Source organism: Sinocyclocheilus anshuiensis, unplaced genomic scaffold (genome assembly GCF_001515605.1).
Source record: "Sinocyclocheilus anshuiensis isolate Anshui unplaced genomic scaffold, SAMN03320099.WGS_v1.1 scaffold816, whole genome shotgun sequence".
Classification (NCBI taxonomy): Eukaryota; Metazoa; Chordata; class Actinopteri; order Cypriniformes; family Cyprinidae; genus Sinocyclocheilus; species Sinocyclocheilus anshuiensis.
In genome coordinates, this window is record NW_015554154.1 from 1,595,574 (window position 1) to 1,622,662 (window position 27,089).

The 27,089-nt window shown below is 37.6% G+C and overlaps 4 protein-coding genes across 7 annotated transcripts; 3 read left to right on the plus strand and 1 right to left on the minus strand.

Annotated features, from left to right (window-relative positions):
- The first annotated feature begins 925 nt into the window (after positions 1-925).
- Positions 926-1,947, plus strand: LOC107670735 (neuromedin-B-like). Its single transcript, XM_016463450.1, has 3 exons — positions 926-1,132; positions 1,214-1,401; positions 1,807-1,947. The coding sequence occupies exons 1-3, from the start codon at positions 964-966 to the stop codon at positions 1,861-1,863; spliced, it is 414 nt and encodes a 137-aa protein (XP_016318936.1). The 5' UTR covers positions 926-963; the 3' UTR covers positions 1,864-1,947.
- A 1,948-nt stretch (positions 1,948-3,895) lies between these two features.
- Positions 3,896-12,188, plus strand: LOC107670773 (tetraspanin-3-like). 3 transcript variants are annotated; one of them, XM_016463533.1, is made up of 7 exons: positions 3,896-4,062; positions 5,059-5,250; positions 5,349-5,423; positions 5,519-5,620; positions 5,704-5,856; positions 5,935-6,018; positions 10,604-12,188. In XM_016463533.1, exons 1-7 carry the CDS (start codon positions 4,000-4,002, stop codon positions 10,694-10,696), a joined length of 762 nt encoding a protein of 253 aa, XP_016319019.1. In that variant the 5' UTR covers positions 3,896-3,999; the 3' UTR covers positions 10,697-12,188. The 3 variants fall into 3 exon arrangements, with proteins under 3 accessions (XP_016319019.1, XP_016319020.1, XP_016319021.1); XM_016463534.1 differs by lacking the exon at positions 10,604-12,188 and adding an exon at positions 8,621-9,596; XM_016463535.1 differs by lacking the exon at positions 5,935-6,018.
- On the plus strand, positions 8,983-10,223 carry LOC107670771 (vegetative cell wall protein gp1-like). 2 transcript variants are annotated; one of them, XM_016463531.1, is made up of 2 exons: positions 8,983-10,013; positions 10,189-10,223. In XM_016463531.1, the coding sequence occupies exon 1, from the start codon at positions 8,996-8,998 to the stop codon at positions 9,944-9,946; it is 951 nt and encodes a 316-aa protein (XP_016319017.1). In that variant the 5' UTR covers positions 8,983-8,995; the 3' UTR covers positions 9,947-10,013; positions 10,189-10,223. The 2 variants fall into 2 exon arrangements, with proteins under 2 accessions (XP_016319017.1, XP_016319018.1); XM_016463532.1 differs by lacking the exon at positions 10,189-10,223 and having other exon boundaries at positions 8,983-9,692; positions 9,960-10,059.
- A 1,160-nt stretch (positions 12,189-13,348) lies between the features above and the next one.
- LOC107670725 (CD209 antigen-like) lies at positions 13,349-22,972 on the minus strand. The gene is made up of 11 exons (XM_016463438.1): positions 22,848-22,972; positions 22,190-22,290; positions 22,045-22,119; positions 21,813-21,847; positions 21,617-21,723; positions 21,298-21,360; positions 20,637-20,741; positions 19,903-19,948; positions 16,674-16,753; positions 15,758-15,870; positions 13,349-14,024 (listed from the first exon to the last, which is right to left on the minus strand). The coding sequence occupies exons 1-11, from the start codon at positions 22,875-22,877 to the stop codon at positions 13,349-13,351; spliced, it is 1,431 nt and encodes a 476-aa protein (XP_016318924.1). The 5' UTR covers positions 22,878-22,972.
- Between the last annotated feature and the right edge of the window lie 4,117 nt (positions 22,973-27,089).

The following is a 27,089-nucleotide window of genomic DNA, read 5'->3' on the forward strand; positions in this document are numbered from 1 at the left end:
TAGGGTGTTTAGAAGGCATTAGAGTCAATTTCATAAAGTCTGGCAAGTGCTGGCAATTTTCCATATTGTGTGATTTGACTCATAAAACATGACCATTGAAACTGGACTTTTTGTATTTACCAAACATATCAATGCACTGTAAACAATGATTTTACCTTAAAATAAAGTGTAACCCAGTAAAAATATAATTTACTGTTATTGCCATTGTAGCCAAGTACATATAACAAGGCACTTTCAAAATTTCCATTTAAATTCTTGCTGTTTCTTGGAAAACTGCAAGTGAAAGATTTTTTACACATTTTTATTTCAGTGTAGATCATAATGTAAATAACAGATCAACTGTATTGATTACAAAAAGCAATCTGTTGAATTTGTATTGGAAGTATCACATGAACGCAACCAAAAATAACATATTTACAACATGACCATTTAATTAATTAGCTAATGAATTACTCTTGTATTAAAATATGATTTATAATAAAAAATTCTTTATATTTATAATAAAAGAATAAAAAACCTTCAGGATAAATGTTTTTTATTTTATTTTATTTTTTTACTCAGTATGACATTGTTAAAGCATGTGAAAGCCTTTGAGAAGCCATAAGTCACAGCATTTCCTCCGCTATAGCAGCATGTGATGTGAGTGTTGTCCATGGTGCTGAACTGAGTGCTGCAGTTCAGGGAAATTTGACTGCAAAATGTTGGCACGCGTTGGCAAGTGATAATTACTTTTCCATAGGTTCCCTCATATTCCCAACACGCGCCTCATTTGCAGTGATCGACAACGTCGCACATGACTGTTACTGCTCGCTGGACCTTGAATGAAACGCAATAAGTCATTACTACACGACACCCATCCAGCCCTCCCATCCGCGCCATATAAAACCAACATCAGACGCCTCCAGTCGGAATAGATGTACGCGCGTTGAGAGAGAGAGAGAGAGCCACCAACAGCGTTTAGAAATGTCCAGTTTAAGTGTAGCCAGTTGTTGTCACTGTGGATTCCTCACATACCTTGTGCTGTTCTCTTTTTACATTTCAATCTCGTCCTCAGTGAGCCTTGACTTGACTGAACTAAGAAACAAAGTTGCAAAGATCAAAGTTAACCCGAGAGGAAATTTATGGGCAACAGGTGAGATGCATACACGACTTATTATTGTGCTACATATAACATGACTTATACCTTGAACAGAAATGTGATTTGGCACTTAAGGTCATTTTATGGGGAAGAAAAGTGTTGTGGACAGCGAACAGTTGCCGACCGAGGATGACTCCACGATGAAAGCCATCGAGGCTGCACTGAATCCCCAGCAGGTCGAGCCCGCTGACCTCTACCAGGAGATGCTGAGGATCGCGCTACAAACACACCTCGACTCTCAGGAGATCCGCCCTAAAGTTCCGGTAAGAACCGAGTCTGCAGTTTCTGTTTATTTTGAAGTAGTTTCTACTCTGGTCTGAAATTAATATGAGAGAGAATATTCTTCTGTCATAAATAATTTTCATAAAAATGTGATTTGAATTAATTTGTTTGTTTGGCTTAAAATGTAATTATTAGTGCTGTCAAATGATTAATCGCGATTAATCGCATCCAAAATAAAAGTTTTTGCTTACATACTATATGTGTGTATACTATGTATATTTATTATGTATATATAAATACAAACACATGCATGCATATATTTAAGAAAAATATGTTATGTTTATAACCTAACATAGGCTACTTAATCAGTATAATGTTATCAATAACATAATCAATGATTGAATATAATCGACAATTGATTTATGAACTGTTTTTGGTCGTTCTAGGGGACTGCAATATTAATGAAGATATTAGACAGCTACATCCAAGACAACATAAAATGATGACTGCCATCGGCTGAGATCTTTGAATTGTTTAATTCACATGGAATTTGTAATTGCTCTTTCATCAGCTGTAACTTGTTTCTTAACTAAACCTATTAACCACCTCCATGTCACATGAAATGCAACAAGTTACACTTGTATATTTATTTTTAGAAGATGTCCAGAATTGTATTTTTTTTTTCAATAATTTGTATTAAATAAAGACCAAATTGGTGAAGTCAGTTGCTCCTGCATGCAACTACAATGTTAAAAGTGTCATCATTTTTTATCTACATTTCTACACTCAGTGGGAGTATATTTTTTAACCCAATAGCAGGGGAGTGAGTATTTAGGATTTTGAAATGTAGTGAATTACTCTTGGTGCTTTCAGTGATTGATGGGATTTCATAGAATTAGCTTTCAGATGGTGACCATAAGTGTTTTATGAAAACTGGAAACTTTACACACTATAATAGATTGTATTTATAAGAAAACATCAGAAGTAAATTCAAAACACGGGTGGGAAAAACAAAACAACATAAACTAAAAAGTAAAGCCAACATAACAACAACATAAAAAAGTAATCGCAACTAAGGAAAAATGCTGTTTTGAGCAAAAAAAAATAAAATTTGAGCATATGCAAATCTAAGACAAACCTCAGCAACAGACTCATCTGGACGGAAGATCATTTAACATTCTTTTCAAACAAATCTCGACAAGTTACGACAGTTACAATGACAAATCATGAAAACGCAAATTTCCAAGAATTAAAATAAATGACACAGAAAGACTTTGAATAACTCAAGGTAAAAAAAATTATATATTGTTTGTTAGCATATTTTTGTCTTGCCCTAAGAACTGAATATATTTCTTGTACAAACATAGTGTGCAAAGAGTAGCCTACCTAAATATCAAATACCAAATACTGGTTCTCTATATATAAATTCATTACATTTGCTGAGACAATAAAAGCGACAACAACCGTCTTTGACCTGGCCTTGTTCTCCATTTAGTCAACACAACACAACATACTTATTGTCTTTTCTTTATATACAACCTATATAAATAACAACAATTCATTTTGAACTAGTTCTCTTTGACCTTTGAACTGAAGATGTGGTGTAAGAAGCCTGGATTGTTTATTTATTCATTTTATTCATAATAAGAAGTTTTGTCCTCTTCTGCTTTCAAATAATACAGGTAGGCTATAAATATGACACCGTTTAAAAACGGTAAAATTACCATTGAAACCAGACTTTTATTTATAGCCTATGACTCAAATGGGACTCAAAAATATAATTTTAATGACTGGTACATCACTTTCATCAACCTGTACTATCCACAACTATTTATTTTGCATACGAGGGGAGAAATTGTTGAGATGGATTTGCAAAGTCTGCCTCTATATTTTCCTGGGTCTTTAGAACAACTGTTAATTATTTCATGCATTTCTAGCTAATAATTTTCAAAGTGGATCAGATTTGAAGGAATACAGACTGGTGCAGTTTCTTAAGACCAGTATACGATGATGTCTAAAATAGGCATTGGGCTGTCGTTCAGAAAACAAATTGGGCTGCGTTTCCCAAAAGCTTCGTAAGCCTAAGAAGTTCGTAAAAACGATCGTACGACTGATCTTAATATTACGGCCTTTTTCCCAAAAGCATCGTAACTTAAGTAGCACTTGAAAATCATCGTAGATCTACGAGTGCTCTGGAGTAATCGTAAAGCCCGAATCGTTGTCTGGAACACAGCATAGGTTAACATTTCAATAAACGAGCGTATACTAGCCTACAATTACGAGCCATTCTATAAGGTGACATTTCAGCACTTGACAAACGGATAGCGACTCCTAAGTAGCACTTAAAGCACGGCTACGTGCGATTGTGTTAAGGGCATTTTGGGGAAACGCACGTGAAACAATAACAAACGATCGTAAAACGACTCGTAGAAAACGCTCTAAAGCTCTAAGATCAATCGTTATCGAGAAACGCAGCCCATAGCAGTTCAAGATATTGAGGTCAGTGGGACACGTGACTGGCGCTGTCCAGTTGGATGCTCTGTTGACTAGCGGAGCCTGACAATCGCACGATATGCATCTGCTATTAACGTGAATTCCTCTCCTTGGATTCAAATATATAGCCTAGCCTCGGCGTGATCATGGGACAGTGTGGTGTTATTTCTTCGAAGACGGTCTTAGTCTTCCTAAATTTGATTTTTTGGGTAAGTTGCCTACAGTATAAAAGCTGGGATGGATGTAGTGGTTAGCGGCATTATGGCATAGCTCTGCAGGGAGGGATACACGAGCTACAGCGAAAGAGCAGTTGTTTACACGTATAATCGACAAGCTTTTAATAGACAGAAATCTATTATTATCTTGGCTGAATGCATCACTGAATGAATCCAAGCGCAGCATTGCACATTGGTTTTGTCTATTTTGTCCCCATGTGTCACACCTGAGCAATAGCTACTATAGGCTATTTGGTTAAAGTAGCGAATGTCAAATCACATAGGCTACACAAATTATATAGGCCTAATGAAAACGCTGTTTTTAGTTTTGCATATACGTAGCCTACATGTCTATCCATAAAATAAGAATTACAATAGAAAGAAAGAAAAGCAAGACTACACATTTCAATATCGTTGTATAGGGATTTTTTTGTAGAGCAGGGATACTTGTAACACTTTTGGTTTTTGTTCTGAAATTTTGTTCTGCGTTTTCTTTCATTTATTCAGAAAATTGTAAAGCTATTGCCTCCAACAACATTAAGATATTAGCAGTCATCACACATGTTAATTAAATTTATATATATATATGTATATGTATAACAGTGGCTTGTGATGAATAGTAAAATGTTAATGTTTGTCAATACACTGCCTAAAACACTGTTAATATCATAATACATAGCTTTTAATTTTGACAATTGTAACAAAACTCTAAAGAAACACTTGAAAGAATGTAAATGAAATACATTTTAAAATCTAACTTATTCCACATTTTAATTTTATAAGAATGAGAAATAAAACTGCTTAAAATTATGTCTGATTTGCTATATTGAATAAAATTACAATCATAAAAAATACAAAAGGTTGTTTATAAAAGAATCCATGTCGATAGATAATAATAATGATGATGAATAATGTTATCACGGCCAATGGGAGTAAAGCGGTTTTGCAATTTCACAACAACTAACAATATTTTTGTTGCACTCTTCCCAGGCTGCCGCTGGTATACTGTGCTACATTGGGGCCTACGTTTTCATCACGTATGATGATTATGATAATTTTTTTGAGGATATCTACACTTTCATCCCTGCCATGGTGATAACTGCTGTGGGCACGCTTCTTTTTGTCATTGGTTTCATTGGATGCTGTGCCACCATTCGAGAAAGCCGCTGTGGCCTGGTCACGGTAAACTAGAGTCTAGTACCCCCAATTTTCACATACATAGCTTTGATGATTTTTTATTCAGAATGTTTCCTGATTGTTCTTGTCTAATTTTTCTGCAGTTTTCAGCCGTGCTGCTACTGGTGTTTGCCACAGAGGTGGTTGTAGTGGTGCTAGGCTATATTTACAGAGCCAAGGTTGGAAATAATTAAATAACATGTACATGTGCATGTAAGTAGTTTGAAAGTGTCATTGATAAAACATTGAAACGTCTTTTATTTTTCTCTGAAAGGTCGAGGCTGTAGTGAATCACTCTATTCAAAAAGTATATAATGAATATAAAGGCACCAACAGAGACGCTCCTAGCAGGGCCATCGACTATGTCCAGAGACAGGTAAGACCATCAGCTCCTTTGTCTCTTTTTCCACCATTTTTCAATTTCTCTAAACTTCTCTTCTTACAATCTTTCAATTTTAGCTCCACTGTTGTGGCATTCATAACTACTCTGATTGGATGAACACTCGCTGGTTTATTGAGTCCAAAAATAACAGCGTTCCAGTGAGCTGCTGCAAGTCCAGCATCAGTAATTGCACTGGGACTTTAATGCGACCAGGAGACCTCTACCCAGAGGTAACAGCCTCACACACATTCTACAGACCTGCAGCCCAAAACTATTAAATGATAGTCTAACCGAACTTCTTGTTACAGGGCTGTGAAGTTCTTGTAGTAAAGAAACTCAAGGACATTATGCTGTACGTCACACTGGCAGCATTAACGTTTGCTGCCATACAGGTAAAAAGTCATTTGCGGTCATACACTCAAATAAAGTGGTAATTTGTCACTTAAACAGTGGTCTATGGGATTTTAACAGTAAATACGGGAAGTGTAATATAATGTAAACAGCACATAAAACGTTTTACTTAGAAATAGCCTAATCATAGTAATTACTTGGCTACTCAACAAATAAAGAAATACGTAGACATGAAAGATTGATTTGAAATTAAATTATTTTCTAATCTTCTCTGGATATTAAATTTAAGTTTCTGCTAAGATATAACTAGTCCATTACAATACGAAATAATCAGCTTAGCAACATATAGGTAACAGAGACGCTAGATGCCACCACTTGCGGTTTTGTTTGAGACCCGCGGGTTTGCGAGACATGAAAGTAGAAAACATTATAACAGAGAGCTGAAACGTTGGACCCAGCTTTTCATGGTACAAGAAGAGCGGTCTGATATACAGCAGAGCCTATGCTCAGACAACAGTGAATGTTAGGAAATATCACGCTGCGTTCCAGACAAAGTAGGTGTGAATACTCGATTTGAATTTCCCACTTCAGAACATTGTATGTTACATTTCATTAGAAAATGTGCTTGCTGCAGAGCCAATGAGATGAAGAACACAAGATCCAGGGGGTGAGGTTGGATCCAGATCCAACTCCTCCCACCTTACATATCCCCAAACCTACCCGTCTTCACCCCCTGATCCCTAAACTCAGCCAACTCCACCCCTTAGATATGGTTCCAACCTCGCCCCCTGGATCTTGTGTTCTGCAGTAAGGGGCTACTGGAGCCCATGGATGGAGCTTGACATCCAGCTCCCCCTCTCTGGGCCTGTCTGCGCCAAATGGGTGGTGCAGAGGTCCACCCATTTGGCCCATTTGGATCTGTAGTGAGCACCACTCGTCCAATTACAAGTTCGTTCACAGATATGTAACACAAGATGGCGCTATTACTCAATGTATCTCAGTGTGTGGCGCTGTTTTTTATTTATTTATTTATTTTATTTTATTGACAACACAGGAATATAGAGTCATAAAAAACATATACATCTATAAAACAATAAAATCAAAACTTTTAATCTTATATCAAATAAGATTATTTGAACAGCAGAGATGTCTTAGCTTTATGATTGTTCTGTTTAGAGATTAAAGAATCATAAAAGATCATTAAATCAGTAAAAAGTTTACCATTTGGTACAGACAACATGTATTTTGCTTTGTGTATATGATTAGTTAAGAAATTTGATTATACTGTGCATCTCCAATAAACCAGTATCACATTCCATAAACAAGATCCTATTGTAAAACAGATCAAAAATAAACAATATATCCAAAAATAGTCAAAAATAATTTTGCGTAAGTACAACTTAAAAATAAATGTAAGCTTGTTTATGACTCCTCTTTACTCCTTCAAAACAACAAAACACTACTTTAACCTTTCTACAGTCATTACATGGATCATATTGATTTATTATTTTAGAGTTGCTTGACTTACACTTAATTAGAATTACATATGTATTTATATTGGAGCAAAGTTTCTGGAAAAAGAGAAGGATTATCATGATTACATGATATTTCTAATATAAAAGTTTTTTTTTTTTTTATCCCTGATGTAAAGACCACCAGTAGGAACCAGAAGAGAACCAATTATACATGTTTTCATTTTTAATAATGTGAATAAGATTAGGGGAAATACAACAAAAGAGTTTTAAATAATATTTTGAAGATACATTTATCCCAAGAATATTAACAATTGCAGCTGTCTTTGACACTGGTTGTTTCTCCTGTTCTTAGGCCAGACATAAAAGTCAAGAAAACAAAATGTTTGTGTTCTCTTTAAAAAAAAAACAATATGCCTACTATAAAATAAAGTTATAAAGATACTGTGTAATAAAGATACACATAGCATGTAATATTACAATAAATACTGTATTTTAGATATTAATGTCTTCTCAGAAATTGCTTATATTTCTTTAACCAGAGTTCCCACTTCATTTTTACATGTCTCTCCTTCTGAATTCTTGATACCAGATATGTACACTTTAAAAAACTGCAATCAAATGACCCTTCTCACCAATCCAGTTATTATTTTCAAGGAGAAGGTATAGAATATAAAGGGTGAGTCTCAATCAGGCTTTGGCTCGATCACAAAATCCTTCCAGTGCACTGGAATGTTCGCTCCCTAAAAAAAAATCCCACAATGCACTGCGAAAACCAGGGAGAATCTTTGCTCACTATGGTCCTTCATCAGAAAATATATGCAGTATTAATGCACTTTAAACAGCATTAAAAAGCGAGATCCTGCTGTTGTTGATAAATGATATGAACTATATAACTGTCACAGTTATGGGCTGTTTGTTGTGTTTTCTTCCTCTGTGCCCATATTTGGTCATGTTCCTGTATTCTCATTATTAGTTAATCCCCATCACCTGTTTGCCCCTCGTTATCTGCCCTATTTATATTCCTCTTTGTGTTCCGTTGACTGTCGGCTATTGTTTAGTGTCACGTGTGTTTGAATATTTACCTTTCGTGTATCGTGTGGATTCTAATTAAAAGCATTTATGTGGATTACCTTCATCTTCCTTGCCTTTCTTGGATCAACCGTGACAGAATAACCGACCTAAACATGAGAAACAGGGGGTATGAACTGGCCTCTATCAATGTAGCCCTGAGGGGTGAAGTCAATAACCCTTCCGGGGTCACTATCTTCATATTTCAGAACGGCCGAAACCTGGAGGAATATGTGTGGGAGTTTTTGGACAAATGCCATCTCGCCACATGTGATGACCTCACCTTAATGGAGGGATTCTGGTGCTGGCTGGACGACGATATCCGTTTCATCATGCCCCAAGCTGATCCCTGCTGGTTGCTGAGGAATTACATCAACTTTGCGCTGTCGTCGGATCAGCATTCACCGTGGACAAAGTTGAGTCCAGCCCGGGGTCATCACATGTGAGTGCCGCCAGCCCAGAGTCATCGCCGATCATGGCCACTAACACTAAGCCCAGTCAAAGACCCCCCAACGGCACGGAGATGCCCGAGCCCACTGCAGATGGAGAGCCATCGCCTGCCGCGGTCATTGAGCCATCGCCATCAGGAGCGTCAGGGCTGAAGATCGCCCCGGAGCCTGAGCCCCAAGAGTCTGACCAGGTGCAAGAGCCGACAGCACAAGCGACGGTGGATACAGCTGTGGAGATCGTGGAGGCAATGGAAAGCCCTGCCCGTGCCACCACCGCTGGGGGTGAGCGCAAACTGGACCTGGGAGATTTAACAGACTTGCACTCAGAGATACCCGTCCTTCAGTCTTCACTTGAACTTTTAACCTGGGAAAATATACCACCCAACCTCCCTCTCCCGCCTCCTCTCATTGGCCTGTTCCCTTCCTCAACGCCCTCTTCGCTGGATCCCGTCAGACCCTCTGCTCACCCTCAGCTCACCATCTGTGGCGTGGGCTCGCCGCTGGTCTGCCCATCTCCAGCTCCATTGGCGTCGAGTCTGGAGGATCCGTCGACTCCGCCTTCAGCCTCCGAGGCCCACACCTGCAACCCAGCGGCTCCACCATGGCTTCCAGCTCCCTCGTCTCCACTGGAGCCCGTCAGTCCACCAACTCCACCAGGCTCCCTCGTCCCTCCGGCTCCGCCTTGGTCAGTTGTCCCCCTACCTCCACCTCTGGACTGCACTCCTCCGGCTTTGCCTCGTCCCTCCGGCTCCATTGGGCTCCTCCCTCCCTCCAGCTCCACCTCAGTCCTCTGTCTCCGCCTACACCTCGGTCACCGAAGCCTCCGGCTCTGCCTTGGCCCTCCGAATCCTCGGCTTCACCCTGGCTCTTCGGCTCTCTGTCGCTGCCTCGGGCTCCGCCGCCGTCGATCGGTCCCCTGGAGCCGTCAGCCCTTCCTCTCCTGCTCCAGGTCCCGCCTGTCTCCTCCCTCCGTCTGATCCTCCCTGGCATCTCCCTCCATCTGATCCTCCCTGGCTCTTTTCTCCATCTCCACCTTGGACTCTGGTTGTCGTCCTCCTCCCGGTTGCCTGTCCTCCGCTGGAAACTCCTCCAGTATGTGTCTGCCTGCCTTCCTGCCAGCCCTTTTCCATCCCACTTCCACTCCTTTGTCCTCCTCCTAAGTCCCCCTCCGTCCCACCCTTTTTCTCTGCGGCACGAGGTCGCGCCTTCCGTGAGGGGGGCGAAATGTCACAGTTATGGACTGTTTGTTGTGTTTTCTTCCTCTGTGCCCATATTTGGTCATGTTCCTGTTCTCATTTTCTCATTATTAGTTGATCCTCATCACCTGTTTGCCCCTCGTTATCTGCCCTATTTATAGTCCTCTTTCTGTTCAGTTGACTGTCGGTTATTGTTTAGTGTCACATGTGTTTGTTCAACCTGGAGTATTTACCTTTTGTGTATCGTGTGGATTCTAATTAAAAGCATTTATGTGGATTACCTTCATCTTCCTTGTCTTCCTTGGATCAACCGTGATAATAACCTTACTGATTCTAACAGATAATGCAGAATATTTGAAATATGTTTTCATAATATTTCCTGTCATCATCCTCAGTGTAATTGTATGTTTTGACCATTGTTTCCTTTTCTGTGCACAGATGCTTGGGCTGCTGTGTGCGTGTGTGGTCCTTTGCCGCAGAGGTCATGACCCTGCCTATGAACTGCTTATCAGCACGGGTATAGATGCCTGAGAGGTACCGCATGGCATCATGGGTACGGCTGGTCCTCCCAGCCAGTGTACTGTACATATTTAAACTGAATCAGGCTACCACTTTTCTACACTAGTATTAAAACCAGTTTCAGTACCTTTGTTTGACATAAAATCAAAGCTTTGACAGCTTGAATAGCCACACACTGCTTTAGTTTTGAAGAAAATGTTCCTAAAAATGTTCCTAGAAGAAGTATTGAATCGTTTCTTTATTTACAGCACTACGGATATTTGCTAGAGTCTGATGAGCAGAAAATAATCATTCAGTTGTTTATTATATTGTAAATATTTTACACTAATTGATTTCATGCGTCATGGTAATGTGATATCATGTGTTATTAAGTAGTTGTTAGGCCAAAGACTGAAGTCACTGGTTGACATAGTTCAGATATTTCCCTTATTTACAGTATGTGTTGTAGAAGTAATCCTTCTGAGTCATAATGAAGAAGAAAGATTGTTTTAAATTTAAATTATTTTCTGACAACTTTCCTTGCTTCTTATTTCGAGCTTATATTTAAAGAAATATTGATACAAAGGGTTTCAACTAAATCATTACTTTTAACTCTTGCAGCAGCATTAAACTGGCAATTAACAACAAGGTTACATAACATAAAGCATGAATTACACTATCAGTCAAGTATTTGGCAGCAAAACAATCAAAAGTGCAAGTCTAACAAAATAGTTTAGTGTGTTTCAAATATAGAACTGAGCATTTGAAAATTCTCTAAAATCAGTTTATTATAAAAAGGCATTTTTTCCCCTGTTATATAGTAAAATGGTTGTGCAATGCCTGGGACCAGGAAAAAAATATTTACTTGAAAAAACTTTATTCTATGAGTGACACTGCTGTATGTCACTCTAACGGAAGTGTTACTCTTAAAAGGTCACTGACATGAATGCTCATATAATACTCACAATGTTCACTGTAGCATGAAAACACTCATGTTTTCACATTATTTGATAAATTCATGCTTTTCATTTCTCCCTGCAGAAGTATAACAATGACTAATGCAAAGTACCTATTGTAATGTATGTTGATCTGGCACAGTTAATTTCAAATAAATCACTGAAACGAAAATTATCCATTAAGTGATTGCTTTTTTTATATATTATATTGCACATTAAGACTGTATTATTTATTCAAGCTCAAACATTTTTACTCAAAAAATCAAAAAATAATTAAATATAAATGTAAATAAAATATACATTGAATTTTCACTTAATGCACATACTGTAGTTCCTCTAAAACTTCTAAAATTGACAAAACAAACACAAGCTGTCTGAATCAGTCTTACATCTTGTAAAGTGGGGTTTGGGTTTCATGTTCTTCTTCTTCTTCTTCTTCTTCTTCTATTGAGATTAATTGGCGGTTGGCAAACAACGTTTTGGTGCATTACCACCACCATCTGGGGGTTTCATGTTCATTGTTTTCATGTCTTTTATTTTGTAGTTTGGCCACAGTCATGTTCTGTCATGTGACCCTTGTTGTTTGATATAAATAGCCCTCATGTTGCCCATGTCCTTTGTCGAGTATTGATGTTGTAACCTGCTGTCGGTGAGTCAAGTCTGTTAATGCTAAGTCAAGTCTATTTAAGTCAAGTCTGTTCATGCCAAGTCAAGTCAAGTCTTTCTTTTTCATTTCATTTAATTTCTTTCATTTGTTTGGATGTTTGGATTACTTTGAATAAAAGCTGCACTTGGGTTCATCACAACTCGCCTTCAGTGGACCATTTGTTACACATCTTAAGAAAAGAGTTTTTTTTTTAACATTTCGTTAAAATGACTTTGATCAGTGTATTTATATAAACTCTGCAAGCAGTGATCAAAATGTCATGGTGTCTGGGAGAGTTTGGCTGTCAATAAATTTGACTTTAGTTTCTTGTGTATAAGGTGTATGCAAGGTGTTAAAGAGGAAAACAAGAACTATTTTATTTTAACAATTTAAATTAAACTCTTTAATTGCAATTTATTTTTCAGTGTTTCCATTTATTGTTGAGTATATTTTCCAAAACAGTTTAATGATCTTCAAATGATCTCTCAAATGTCGAACTCACAGATAACATAAAAATGCTGAAAAGCATATCAACATAGCTTCTAAAAGTACTGTAAATCTATGACATCAATATACTCTCACTAAAAGTGTAGCTTGTGTTTCAAAGTGCAAAGTGATGCATCATCAGGCGTTTTTCAAGCAGCATGTTTACATCTACGACCCTTTTTGATAATTTAAATAACATAAACATAGCATATTGAGATATACAATGCATAAACGGGAACCCAAGCACTACAGCACTACTTTTACATGAACTACAGACATGCAGATTCACTGTTTTAAAGTCAAATAAAGGTCTACTTTGACATTTTGAATTTTTCATTCGTTTATATCTTGCACTCTTCTCAACTCCTCTGGGGAAAACAAAACAAAACAAAATACTACATTATTATGACAGCTTCAGTATTCTACTGGATTATATGAATGTTAACTTTATTTATAGTAATATATGTGTATCTGTGGAATATATATATTTATTGTATTATAATATACACATTTATTGTATTAACAACATAACATTTGTTTTATATTAAACAAACAGACACAACTGACATATATATGATTTGGTTCTTACCCTGTTCTTTAATAACATACAAAGTTTAGTTTCTCTGCACAGTCTCTGCTCTCCCAATGATTAGCTGCCAGGTTTCGAGATCCACAGTAAAGGGGACTGGCGGGGCATACCGGCAGCTGGACCAAATTTCCCAGAGACTCCCCATTGACCCAGAACCAGGAGCCTGCCAGGAAGCGCAGACCTGTCCACATGCCGTCGGTTTGCATGTCTGCAGTCTTGTTATTGGCTTGGAAGAGATGTAAACTGGTTGGCAGACAGGCCAAGCCAGAGTGTTGAGACCTGCAGTGTTCTAACGCCTCCTCCCAGCTCTTCTTCTCCGTTACCAGGATCAGTTCAGGCACCCACTCGTAGCAGAAAAAAGGGTACTGCATATCACAAACGTAGTCATACAATTCCCCACCTGAACTCTTACAGCAAAAGGCACTATATGGGGTGTCTGGTTGACCATCCTTCCATGGCATAGAAATTTCTTTGCTTCCATCACTCCACATCCATTGGCTGTGAACAGAGAGTTTGCTCAGTCCAACCCAGCTCTCTGTGCTACCAGCTTTCTGATTGTTTGAATCGCTTTTGAACCGTGTAAGTTCCTCATGGCTGTCTATGGTGGACAGGTCAGCATAATTCTCTCTGCAAAACTTTTGAGCATCGCTCCAAGTCTTAGCGTTATTGATAAAAATGTGTTTCCTGATCAAAGTTAAAGTCAGCTCACAATGAGCTGACAGGAAAAGAGCAACCCAGGCAATCTTCATCTCTTCTGTGGGAAGCAAGTCAGTAAATACAGACGTAAGGCAGACTCCATAAATATATATATACATGCAAATTTGCAATTTGTTAGTCAACATTGTATGCAAATATTCACTTTGAGGTCAGATGTCACCAACGCAGAACAAAGACTGTAATGACTAGTCTCACACCGAGATCTTTATCTTGACAGTCAGTTTTAAGATGCCTTAATACAGCAATTTAATTAATAGCTCACAGAAATTTAAAAAAGAAAGAAAGAAACAAAGTTGCACTGCAAACATTTTCCAATTAGACTGATGGTTTTCTCCTTCTTTTTCCAAAATTCACTGTGTATCAAGTGTTTTATTAAATGTGCAACAATATCGCAAACTCAAGTACTAAAAATGACATTTCCAATTCATCCATCCACCATTCCCCAAACCACTTATTCTAGGATCGCGGGGATGCTGCCTATCCCACACAAAATAATGTTGGATGGATGCACAAATTCATCACAGGGCATTTATTTATTTATTTTTACAAATGTAATTATTTTTACATTTATTTTTACAAGTAAAAAATTTACTTGTTTATTTTTGTATTAATTTATTACATTTATGGAGTCTACATTATATTAATTTACTTTTTATTGACTTTTTTATGTATTATTTATTCATTTATTTCTTTCTCCATTTCTTTCTTCTTGTGATAATGGGTCATGACTTTCATATTCCGATATACAACATTGGGATAATGACCTGATAAGACTTGCAGATATCATTTTACATTTTAATAACTTGAATTTATAAAATAAAATAAATACAATACAATAAAATAAAGACCTAACGTTATATTTAAGCTTTGTATCTCTGTATTAATAGTTGAATAAGATGTTGGTGAGAAAGAAATAAAGAAAGAGTTATGTTCTGTTTTCATGGACTTTTAGTTTGTATCACATTGTTTTCCTGTTCTCTCCCTTTAGTGTTCTATGTAACCACTCATAATTTTCATACTTACTGATTTGGTTTCCCTTGTTGTGGATTCTTTTCACCTGTGTCCCATCTAGTTTCCTTTGTTAGCTCTGTGTGTTTAAGTCCTCAGGTTTCTTTCCTTGTCCTGTATTGACTTTGTAATCAAAGCTGTTATGTTTGCTTCAGTGGTTGCTCCAGTTTGGATTAGCGTAATTTTTTTGTTTAAACAAAATCTTCTGCCTTAATCTCCCCTTCATGCCAGAATGTGATGGGTGGATGGAATTTCCCCCCAGCAGTTAGGTAACAAAAACTACCAACAAAGTGACTTAACACTCTCACAAAAAAGGTACCAAACTGTCACTGGTTTGGTACTCTTTTATAAGGTACTAATATGTACAATTTAGGGGTAATAAGGTACAAAGGTGTGCCTTTTAGCTTTTCTACCTTTAGGCATTGCCCCCAGTTTTGTACCTTTTTTCTGAGAACAGACGTTTGCATATCTCTGTGCATTTATTTGGTGTGTGTTTGAAATAGCCTGCAGGCAGAGAATCACTTTGCATACCCAGATCATATCGGGCTTTTTTTATTATTATTTATTTAACTAATTTAATTGTTTAATTTTTGTATTAATTACATCAACTTGTGTTTATATATATTATGATTTACATTTATTATATACATTTATGTCAGGCTAGAAGGAAGGATGCCTTTTAGCTTCTGTACCTTAGGGTTCCGCCCCAGTGACAGCTTTGTACCCAGATGGACAGCAGATTGCAATGATCCCATAACACACAGCGCAAGATATTAATGCGCTCAGACTCCTGCTGCTGGAACACCTACAAGGCAACACACAAATACAAAACATTAACTATTTTTAATGTCACTTCCTTTTAAAATGTGGCCAGTAAATTAAGAATTATTTCCCCTTTTACTATTTTTGGTAATGGCATTTTCTCAACCTGTATACCACATCAATAAATATTCTCCAGCTGTATGACAGAATGTTATGACTGTTTATCACATGCCTGTGAGATTGTGTCTTCTCTCATTTAGTCATCATTACCCAAAAGAAAACATGAAGCTCTGCTTATTTCTGTAGACACTCCTTCCTCTGTTAACACTACTTTTTAGTGGTCTATGTATGTTTTTGTACACATTCTTTACCTCACATGCACTCCTGTATGTGCTCTCCCAGTCCTGGCACATTTCTTTTAGTTGATCAACATTCCATTTGTATTGCTTTTCTGAACCAGCAAGAAAATAAAACAGAAAGTCAACTCTCAATTAATGTTAACATGTAAGACAATAGCTTGGAAAAAAAAAAAAAAAATACAAAACATTAACTATTTTTAATGTCACTTCCTTTTAAAATGTGGCCAGTAAATTAAGAATTATTTCCCCTTTTACTATTTTTGGTAATGGCATTTTCTCAACCTGTATATAACATCAATAAATATTCTCCAGCTGTATGACAGAATGTTATGACTGTTTATCACATGCCTGTGAGATTGTGTCTTCTCTCATTTAGTCATCATTACCCAAAAGAAAACATGAAGCTCTGCTTATTTCTGTAGACACTCCTTCCTCTGTTAACACTACTTTTTAGTGGTCTATGTATGTTTTTGTACACATTCTTTACCTCACATGCACTCCTGTATGTGCTCTCCCAGTCCTGGCACATTTCTTTTAGTTGATCAACATTCCATTTGTATTGCTTTTCTGAACCAGCAAGAAAATAAAACAGAAAGTCAACTCTCAATTAATGTTAACATGTAAGACAATAGCTTGGAAAAAAAAAAAAAGCTTGGAAATTTTTACACATATTTCAAGCTCTCATATCTACACCACCAGGGTTGGGCAAAGATACATCAACATGTATTTTAAAATAAAATACCAAATACCTTAATTTTGTAAGAATCCACCCGCCAGCCCAAAAAGCAGAATCCAGCGGCCTGGTCGAAGGTTTAATGCGTATTCGGTCTTTTACTTGCGCTTCTGAATTTATCAGGATTTAGTTTAAATTTTAGTTTAGCTCCGTGTTCAATCTGACTCCAGTTTCACGTGATCAGTTTTTAATTAGAAATATTGCCTAAATTTAATGATCACAAATATTAATTTAGATATTTGACTGATTGGCTAATGCTATTTTTCCCCTTGTCAGTGCTCTTTTATTCTTGTTAACTGACGGCAAATCTGAATGATGCACTATTTTAACTTTAATCAACATGTACAATTGACCATGACATCCTCACCTTATCTTATTCCAGAAAAGTCACTCACCCAATGCTGAATGGAGTTGTACAGCTGCAGTTCACGTGATGAATGTTGGGGTTGGGGGAGGGGGTGTGTCTGAACTAAATCAGCACCCTGATAAAGAGGTTGACTGGCACAAAGTATTTTATGTATTTTGAAAATACAAAAATACTAATCTTAAATATATTTAAATACAAGTTACATTTGATTTTTGCCGAAGGCTTTCAAATACAAAATACAAAATAGTATTTTGTATTTCAAATACGTATTTTAAATACATGTATCTGAAATACTGCCCATCCCTGTACACCACCATTCAAAAGTTTGGAGTTAGTAAGATTAATACAACGACACATTAAAATGTAATATATCCTGTTTTTAAGCTTTATGTTTATCAAAAAATTCTGAAAGATGTATCATGTTTTCCACAAATATATTAATCAGCCCCATGTTTTTTTAACTGATAATAATAAGAAATGTTTCTTGAGCAGCAAATCAGCATATTAGAATGATTTCTGAAAGATCATGTAACACTGAAGAATAGAATAGCTGCTGAAACGTCAGTTTCGTAATCACAAAAATAAATTACATTTTGAAATATTTTAGAATAGAAAATAGATATTTAATGTGTAATAATATTTCACAATATTTTAGTTATTCACAATAGATTTTTTACTTTTTGATTAAATAAATGCAGCCTTGTTGAGCATAAGCAAAAACATTTCATCTTACTGACTCCTGAATACATACATACATATATTCATACAATGCCTACACTTTAGGCATTGCCCCCAGCTTTGTACCTTTTTTTCTGAGAACAGACGTTTGCATATCTCTGTGCATTTATTTGGTGTGTGTTTGAAATAGCCTGCAGGCAGAGAATCACTTTGCATCCCCAGATCAACTTGTGTTTATATATATCATGATTTACATTTATTATATACATTTATGTCAGGCTAGAAGGAAGGATGCCTTTTAGCTTCTGTACGTTAGAGTTCCGCCCCAGTGACAGCTTTGTACCTTTTTTTTCCTGAGAGAGAACAGATGGTTGCATATTTCTGTGCATTTATTGGTGTGCATTTCAATTTAATCATGAATTTAATGCATTTACATTTCTGAATGCATTGCTGAGGCATATGGGATATGAGTCTTTTTTTTCGAGTCCTTTTTTGATTGAACTGAGTGAACATGCAGATTACAATATTTAGTAGACAAATAAGCTATGATAAATTATAGCAATATATTACAAAATTGATAATACTAAATGTATACATTACAGTGTTATATTTATATATATTACAGTACAGACATTAAAAGTAGATGTAAAAAATATAACTTTAGAATTCATAATTCTAATACAAATCATATAACATTTTGTTGTATAATTTTTAACTATACACCATGGAAAAACTGGATTAAACTGTATCGTGATCAGTACCATTACATGAACAACTTTAGAATAACTTATATTCACTTAAAGATCATTAAAAATCCTAAAGATGCCTGTCAAGAAAGCTAATGTCTTCATAGTATGATGTACTGATAGTTTGCTACACTGATGTAATCATTCTACATCAGTCTGCATGCTGAACTAATCCACAGATTTAGTGTAATGACTACTAAACTCTATTTGATGGGATTATGATCAGGATGAGCAGCAGCAAGACGTGTACTGTGACTCTGCGCTGAGATTTTGGTAAGGTACGTTCCAGGGACTAGCCCGGATATTCCATCCCTCCACGCTCTCCACCACCCATCCTCGCCTTTCTCAGTGATTGTGACAACTTGTCCTTTACTGATAGACAGCTCATCATCTTCCTAGAAATGAGGGAGACAGGGAGTTGAGTACACAAATCATACAATCAGTCTCTAAAGACTATAACGTTTTTTTTTTGTTAAATAAACATATATAGACATTTTAAACTTTTTAACAAGGCTGTCAGGCAAACATTTTTATGATAAAAATTACACTTATTAGGTTTATATGAATTTCTTTGAATTACTTTAAATTCTAGTTCCCGATTGCTACCTTAATTCATAAAAAAAAAAAAACTTGGAAATTTTTAGACATATTTCAAGCTCTCATATCTACACCACCATTCAAAAGTTTGGAGTTAGTAAGATTAATACAATACAACACATTAAAATGTAATATACCCTGTTTTTAAGCTTTATGTTTATCAAAAAATTCTGAAAGATGTATCATGTTTTCCACAAATATATTAATCAGCCCAATGGTTATAACTGATAATAATAAGAAATGTTTATTGAGCAGCAAATCAGCATATTATTTTTGTTATTCACAATAGATTTTTTACTTTTTGATTAAATAAATGTAGCCTTGTTGAGCATAAGCAAAAACATTTAATCTTACTGACTCCTGCATAAATACATACATATACACACACACACACACACACACACTCATACATACATACATACATACATACATACATATATATATATATATATATATATATATAGTATACACAATGCATGCACAATGCTTGATTGAATGTTTGATTATTTTGACTTCATCCAAGAGACATTACATTGCATCTATCCTCTTACTGCCAACCAGGATCCTAACAACAGGTAAGTCTTTTAGCACAAACCTGCCAGGTTGGCTGCCTGCCTGCATAACCGCGCCCTGTTCATCACCTACAACACAATACAACATAGACTGATAAATAGCCATACTCAGTGTTTGAACCTGACTTCTTTGAAGAGCAGTGTAACATATATTGTACAAATAATCTTGAATGTAACATACATGACAAAATTGTCACAAAGTCTCTATTCTAAAGACATGAAAGTTACACTGACTGATGGTAGTACAGTTTCCTATAACACTGGGGTGGAATGATGCCCATTCAGACTGAAACAAGTTTGCATTGCTTTAATCCTCATTTTGGCCATACTGTGACCACAAACCTGCCATAGGTAATTTTCACAACTGTCTAAAACTCCAGAATTAAAATGAACACTTCTCTTTAGGAAAATATAGAAACATTTATCTTACTAAGGTATTTAGTGTATAAAACATTATAGTACATATTAAATGTTTTTTTCAATTCAGGCCCTCACACCTTTTCTGATTGCCGGTGGGTGGAGGTGGCCACATTTGTCTTCTTCCCCACTGCTTGCTCAGCCTCTTCTGCCTCTTTACACCTCTGCTCATATAACCTCTTAGACTGTAGGACATTCAGTAAATAAAATAGTTTCAAAGTGAGTAAAAGTGCAAGATAAAAATTAAGAGCTTGTTATACAAATGTGGCTAAAAACGTATTGCACGATCTGTGGTGTTTCTGTGGTTGTTAAATTTTTTTTTCAATTCAGGCCCTCACACCTTTTCTGATTGCCGGTGGGTGGAGGTGGCCACATTTGTCTTCTTCCCCACTGCTTGTTCAGCCTCTTCTGCCTCTTTACACCTCTGCTCATATAACCTCTTAGACTGTAGGACATTCAGTAAATAAAATAGTTTCAAAGTGAGTAAAAGTGCAAGATAAAAATTAAGAGCTTGTTATACAAATGTGGCTAAAAACGTATTGCACGATCTGTGGTGTTTCTGTGGTTGTACAACACAGGAAGTTAAAGTCTTATTATATCCAGAGACAGCATGCATACAAACCAACCAACCAGCCTAATCTTATTTTCTCTCATTCACTGTCACCATCTGTTTCTATTCCTTTTTACGTTCCAATCTCTCTCTACACATTTCTTGGTGGTAAAAATAAATGTTTGAGTCTTCAAACCCAAAGCTAATGAACAAAAATCTGCATTTATCTTATGTGTGCTGTCTAATCATGCCCTAACTCATTCTACAAATACAATCACTACAAGCCTAGTGGCTTCTGTTACTTCTTTCAGTTTCTACTTCTCTCTTCCTCATTTGGGTGGGCCCTGAGAATGATGTGTTATTTACACCATGAACAACTAATGAAAGGGGAAACATGAGGACTTAGCACTGGTAAATAGATACTTGTTTTAATCCGATTTACTCTACTTACCTCCATGGTCTTCTTGTGCAACAGCATTTTAGGCTTCTGAAGTTTTTCAATAATCTCTTCAAGCTAATTAGGAAAATAGATATTAGCTTCCATCTTTTAACACTTGCATTAATAAATAAACGAATGATTATTCACTGGCATTCAGTCTTTACAAAATACAACAAATGATGTCTGTATTAATGCTTGTGTGCTTGCAAACCAAAATGCCAGGTTTCTTCCTCTTGCACACTGACCATATGAATAACCACAACTGTGACCATGGAAACATTACCAAAGTGCTGGGCTGTGTGCATAATGGATCATTCGATTTATTTTCTACCTTTTTCCTCTGTTCCTTCTGGTGCTCTCGAAATGCCTCTATTTTCTGAACTCCCTCCTTTATACTTTCAGATAGTTGGATGTGCAGGTTTCCTGTCTTCTCAATTTCTAGAAAACAATGCAAATTAAGTTGAGAACATAGCATTCAAAGCCTTTTCTAGGAAGGAGGCAAAAGGGAATTGCATCACCTCACATACCTGCTTTGAATTTGTCAAACGAGGCCTTTAATGTTCTGAGTATGGAAAACAAATGATGTAATGAATACATAAACACTTATTTTACACACACTTTTGGACACATTTACTGTATATTGTAGCTAAGAAAGTTTTACATAAACATGAGGCATTTACTTAGGAGTTGTTGTGTGTGATTTGAGTTATTAAGTAGCAAAGGTGTGTGTGTTTCAAATGGAATTTGTTTGCAACTTACCCAATCTCGGTTTGACCTTCTGCCTTCCGGGCAATTGCCACCAGATCTCGGCCGTACTTCTCCTCCGCTAGTGCTCTGTGAAGGAGAGCAGAAGTCACACACTGACATTCACAGAGATACACCGCTATAAATAACTACTCCATACCTCATTTTCAACAGTTCGTCTATGTCTTTGCACATGTGTCTGCCATCCTGTAACCTCTGCAATATCGCTTCATAACCTGACTGGTCAGAAAAGTCAGTACCCTGAAAAGATAACAAACACGCAACACACATGACATACATGAAACACACATAGTAGTCATTCCGATATGTAGCCTATATTTTATGAGCACTAAGGACACTGTTCTTTGGGGAACCATTAAAAATGAGTAATTAAATATGAAAATAAGATTTTGAAGATTGTAGTTTTAAATTTAACTGAAGTGTAATATTATTAAAAGGAAATCCACCCTTTAAAAACAAGCTACACTTACACATTCCACTAACTATATGCAACTTTGCAAATGCATGTCTACTAACTAAATCTCATTAGACTACTAGTAGACAGTTATGTTAGAGTTAGGGGTAGTAGATAAGTAGAAGTTGACATGTACTTGCAAAATTAATCAGTAGAATGTGTTGGGGGACCATCAAAATAAAGTAGCATGACAGTTCAAGTTTTATTATAGAGCAGAGACTTAAGTTTTCCTAATTAACTTAAGAAAACACAAAATACAACTCTTCATTCTAAAAATAGAAGTAAAGGAAATTGCATTTTCCGTAGACTTTTACTTAAGAGAGGCTTACAAACAAGAACTTACCCAAAAGGCATCGCAGAACAGTAAAGCCATCTTCTTTACTACGTAAAGTTATTGCTCAGAAGTGTCTCTTTAAAACCCACAACCACAGCTAAGACAGACTACATTAAAGTTGCTGTCACGGTTAAAGAAAGACAAGCTACACGGAGAGGCAGCAGTCAAATGAAGAGTTTGAAATAAGGAAGAAACTGCGTGGTGGTCAACTTTGATCTCTTGACGTCTTCATTTGCTCTTTGAAAGAGGAAGAATAATGTTGATGTCACTGTCAGCACGCATTTTCTACAGAGATGACATGGAAATTTGCCAGACAAACGAACTGATAAGATTAAGTTAGGACAAATAATAGATGTTTAGAATTTTATTTTAACACTGCACCATTATGGAAAAGGGATTTCTGTGGATATTTCACTTATATTTTAGGGTGACATGGAACAAAAATATAAACAATTGGCTTAATATTGTGTGTGAAGTGTGAAGCGGCACCTATTATTAAACGATTCACCACTGTATGACAATGTATACAAAACCTCTATTTTCCGTTATCACTGTTCTTCTTTTCTGGCTAATGATTGCTTTAACACACTTCAGCCAAAAGAGGGAGACATAACCCTCCTAATCTAAAAGAGTGCATTAGTGTGGGATATGTAGGCCTATTTCAGGTTTCCGCTGACTCAGATAGAGCGGGTTTATCACACTTGACCTGGCTCAACAAAGAGAAACCAATCAAGTGTCTGCTTGAGCAAGTATCTCACTTTGGGATCAATATACCGTGTGAAAAGCTAAACAGCCTCTTTGCAAAGAGGAGGTCCTAAAAGCATGTTTGCGTGCACGTGCAACAGGATGTGTGTGAAATGTAATGATGTTAATAATGCAGGTTATGCTTACAGGTTTATTCAAATATATTCTGTGAATAAATCAACAAATCTAATAACAGAGATTTAATAGTAAACAAATACTTTTTAAATATACTAAATCAAATCTTAAAGAAAATTCTAAAATGTAAAAAGTGTTTAGGGCAATGTGGTTGTCAGGTTTAGGGGATGGAAAATATTACCTTAGCATTGTGAATCTGTGAATAATACATGAACAAATCTATAATAGAGATGCAATAATATAGCAAGCAACTAAATAATGTCTTAAAGAAAATTCTAAAGTGCTAAAATGTTGATGTGATGGAAAATGAGGAAATAGAAAATATCATTAAAAAAATTGAAGTCCATGGAAAGTCCCCACCATGACAGAAAAACAAACAGCTTGGTTGGAGTGTGGACCAGTTTTTGGTAGATACATTAATGCAACCTGTTCACTGGCTGACAGATTTGTAGTTTTATTCTCTGCAGCACTTCTAATGACTTACACCAGCTGGATGATTTTAGATTTTGGGATGGGGGGAGGGTGGACTTTAGTACAAAGATTCATTAAAAAAAAAGGTTTTGTCAGTTTACCAAGTATAAATTCTTCATGTGATAACATAGAAATTCATCTTTATTACTCATTTTATTATTCATTATTATTTTTTTTTATTACAAAAGACTTTTTAAAATATTATTTAGAGTTAGATCAGTTAAAATATATATATGTAAGACATGTAAGACTCTCAGCCAGCTTACTGGTAGCTTGTTATAGGCATGCGCTTGGCAATATCCTTTGTGTTTGTCCTTGTGTGTTGAAGAGATTGTGTGTGCAGGCAGTATGCACTTGTGAATATTTATATAGATATGTATTTATTTATTTATAGACATTTAAGAAGTATGCATAACTGCTGTTGAGCTATGTGGTGGTGTACATAATTATTGATTGATGTGATGAACAGTGTGGTGGTGGTTTGTGTGTGTGCATGTATTGATTGTTCTGTTATGCAGTATGATGCTGAGTGTGGCATTGTTGACTGCTTGCGGTCGCCACAGCAGGCAAGAGGATTGTGGTTAGGCTGCAGACAGACTGACGTAGTGTGTGTGTGTGTGTGTGTGTGTGTTGAATGTCCCCTCTCTAGGTATGTGCTCCTTGGATGAGGCGAAGACTAAAAGTACTTTTGTTACCATGGATTGTGTCTAGTTTCACATGCATGCATTTATGTTGAAAAGGTGAGAATGTGATAATAAAAATGGTAAATTATGTAAATTATGTATGTCTCTAAAACTTTTTTTATCCTTTTATGTTGGTGTAACCTAATATAGTCAGGTTGATTTGTTTATATTTATTAGAATGAATATGTTATTTACATTAAAAAAAACAAGTTAGTTTAGGAGTTATGTATGACATGCATTAGTGCTGGGCAATATACCGATTCAAATGGTAAACCGATTTGAATCACGCAAACGTTATGAATTTTTTAAAAACCGGCATATCAGTACAAGTGGCTAAGCATGCAGACAGTGTCGTGAATTTTCCAAGTATTAATACAACTAATTTAACCGGGCAAGTAAACCAACTGTAAATGGCCATTAATAGAAGCCAGAGACGCAGCCAAACGCAAAGAGGAGAAAATACTGTAGCAACAAGATCACTCTTCACAATGTGCGAAATACTGGGGGAAAGAAATCCTAAATAGGGCTACTAAATTGGGGATGGTTTTTTTATATGAATCTCTGAGGGGAACTGACTGTCTTCAGAAAAGTTTAGATGCTATTTTCTTTTAATCTTACCTCCATATAGATGCTTATTAATGTAGTATTTAGAAGCGCAGGACTACTGTTCCATAAGCGCCACCTGCTGTCAGAGAGTGAATTTGGGTTCTCATGCAGCCTGTCTGCTGCTTTTACTCTTTTACTTCATGCAGATATGTTTTATGTGGCATAATAATAGGAAAGCTAAGGTTAGAGTCAAACCATTCTGTTTTGCTTTAAAATTATACAATCTAATTTACATCAACATTTATTTGGATAAAATGCTGTGGTTCTGCAGCTGTTTCATGCATTCCGATTAATTTAAAGGCACAGTCAGGGAAAAAATGTGATAAACTGTGAAACTGTCACAATTCGCTGGAGCACGGGCACAAGGAAATGAGGAGATTTCACAGAACGAGAGTCTTTTAATGATCCAAATGGGAGACACAGAGCACATGCTAACATGTTAACTAAATGAGGAGAGGAACATGACCAAATAAGGGAACACAGGAACAGAAACGGGGCAAAACATAACAAAACAGGTCCATCATCCTGACATATCGCCCCCCTCCCAGAACAACAGAGGGGGGACACGGGTGGGAACTTGGGAGGCGGCTCAGGAGGAGGACGGACACCCGGGAGGGGGCCGGCAGACAGAGACCAGGGAGGTGACGATGGAGGGAGGAGCTAGGGAGGAAACAGGAAGAACTTGGAGCAGGAGGAGCCAAGCAGGACCCAGGCCACAGCCATGATGGCGACCCATGGTGGAGCCGCTGGAGGGAGGAGCCATGGAGGAGAATGACCGCCGATTCCAGGGGGCCGACAAACGGCGGCGGAGCAGGTGGCGGAGGAGCCCGAGTCAGAGACGGAGAGCCAACAAGGCAGGGGGATGCCGAGGATCCGGGGGCCAGGGTGGAGCCGAGGGCTCTGGCGACCGAGGTGGAGGCGAAGATCCGGAGATCTGTGACAGAGCCGGAGCGACTGAGGACCAAGGTGGAGCTGGCGGGAGGAATGAGCCCAATGGAGCCGGTGGGACGGAGCGACGAGGTGCAGCCGGAGGAGCGGAGTCCTGAGGCGATGGCGGGTCGACGCCAGACCAAGGCGGAGCCGGAGGGACGAGGGAGCCCAGTGGAGCTGGTGGATCGACGGGTGACGGTGGAGGCGAGGGAGCTAGGAGCCGAGGTGGAGCCGCTGGGTCTACGGGCCGAGGTGGAGTCCGGGCCTCGGAGGCTGGAGGCGGAGGTGAGGGATGCTCCAGCCACATCGACAATGGAGGATGGCAGACCCGTGGCGCTCGCACCGTATTGATGGGGGGCTGAGGGCGAGCAGAGGGGCTGCCAGATGACAGCGGTGGAGGAGGCAGGAGCGGGCGGGCGTGTGGGTTGGTTTATTCGTGAGCCTCCGGGCTCTCAGGGCTGCCCTCGGAGATCAGAGCCCACTCCTGGCTGGACTGGGAAACGGGAGCCCCCTCAGGGCTGGACGGGACCAGCGGGGACAAAGAAGAGAGGAGAGGTGGCAAGTCGACCTCCAGATCTGTTTCCCAGTCTACTAGGTCCCCTTCTAAGTCCAGCAGTCCCAGATGTATAATTAGCTCACACGGATGGAGATCCGTTTCTCGCCAGAGTCCACTCCACGAAGG

Coding starts and splice junctions, on each gene's coding strand:
- LOC107670735 (XM_016463450.1), top strand. CDS start 964: ATGTCCAGTTTAAGTGTAGCCAGTTGTTGTCACTGTGGATTCCTCACA. Junction 1,133..1,213: donor AGGAAATTTATGGGCAACAG/GTGAGATGCATA, acceptor TTGGCACTTAAG/GTCATTTTATGGGGAAGAAA. Junction 1,402..1,806: donor AGATCCGCCCTAAAGTTCCG/GTAAGAACCGAG, acceptor TGGTCGTTCTAG/GGGACTGCAATATTAATGAA.
- LOC107670773 (XM_016463533.1), top strand. CDS start 4,000: ATGGGACAGTGTGGTGTTATTTCTTCGAAGACGGTCTTAGTCTTCCTA. Junction 5,424..5,518: donor GCTATATTTACAGAGCCAAG/GTTGGAAATAAT, acceptor TTTCTCTGAAAG/GTCGAGGCTGTAGTGAATCA. Junction 5,857..5,934: donor CAGGAGACCTCTACCCAGAG/GTAACAGCCTCA, acceptor TTCTTGTTACAG/GGCTGTGAAGTTCTTGTAGT.
- LOC107670771 (XM_016463531.1), top strand. CDS start 8,996: ATGGCCACTAACACTAAGCCCAGTCAAAGACCCCCCAACGGCACGGAG.
- LOC107670725 (XM_016463438.1), bottom strand. CDS start 22,877: ATGGCTTTACTGTTCTGCGATGCCTTTTGG. Junction 20,742..21,297: donor TGCACAAGAAGACCATGGAG/GTAAGTAGAGTA, acceptor AATGTCCTACAG/TCTAAGAGGTTATATGAGCA. Junction 15,871..16,673: donor CATACAGGAGTGCATGTGAG/GTAAAGAATGTG, acceptor GTTGCCTTGTAG/GTGTTCCAGCAGCAGGAGTC.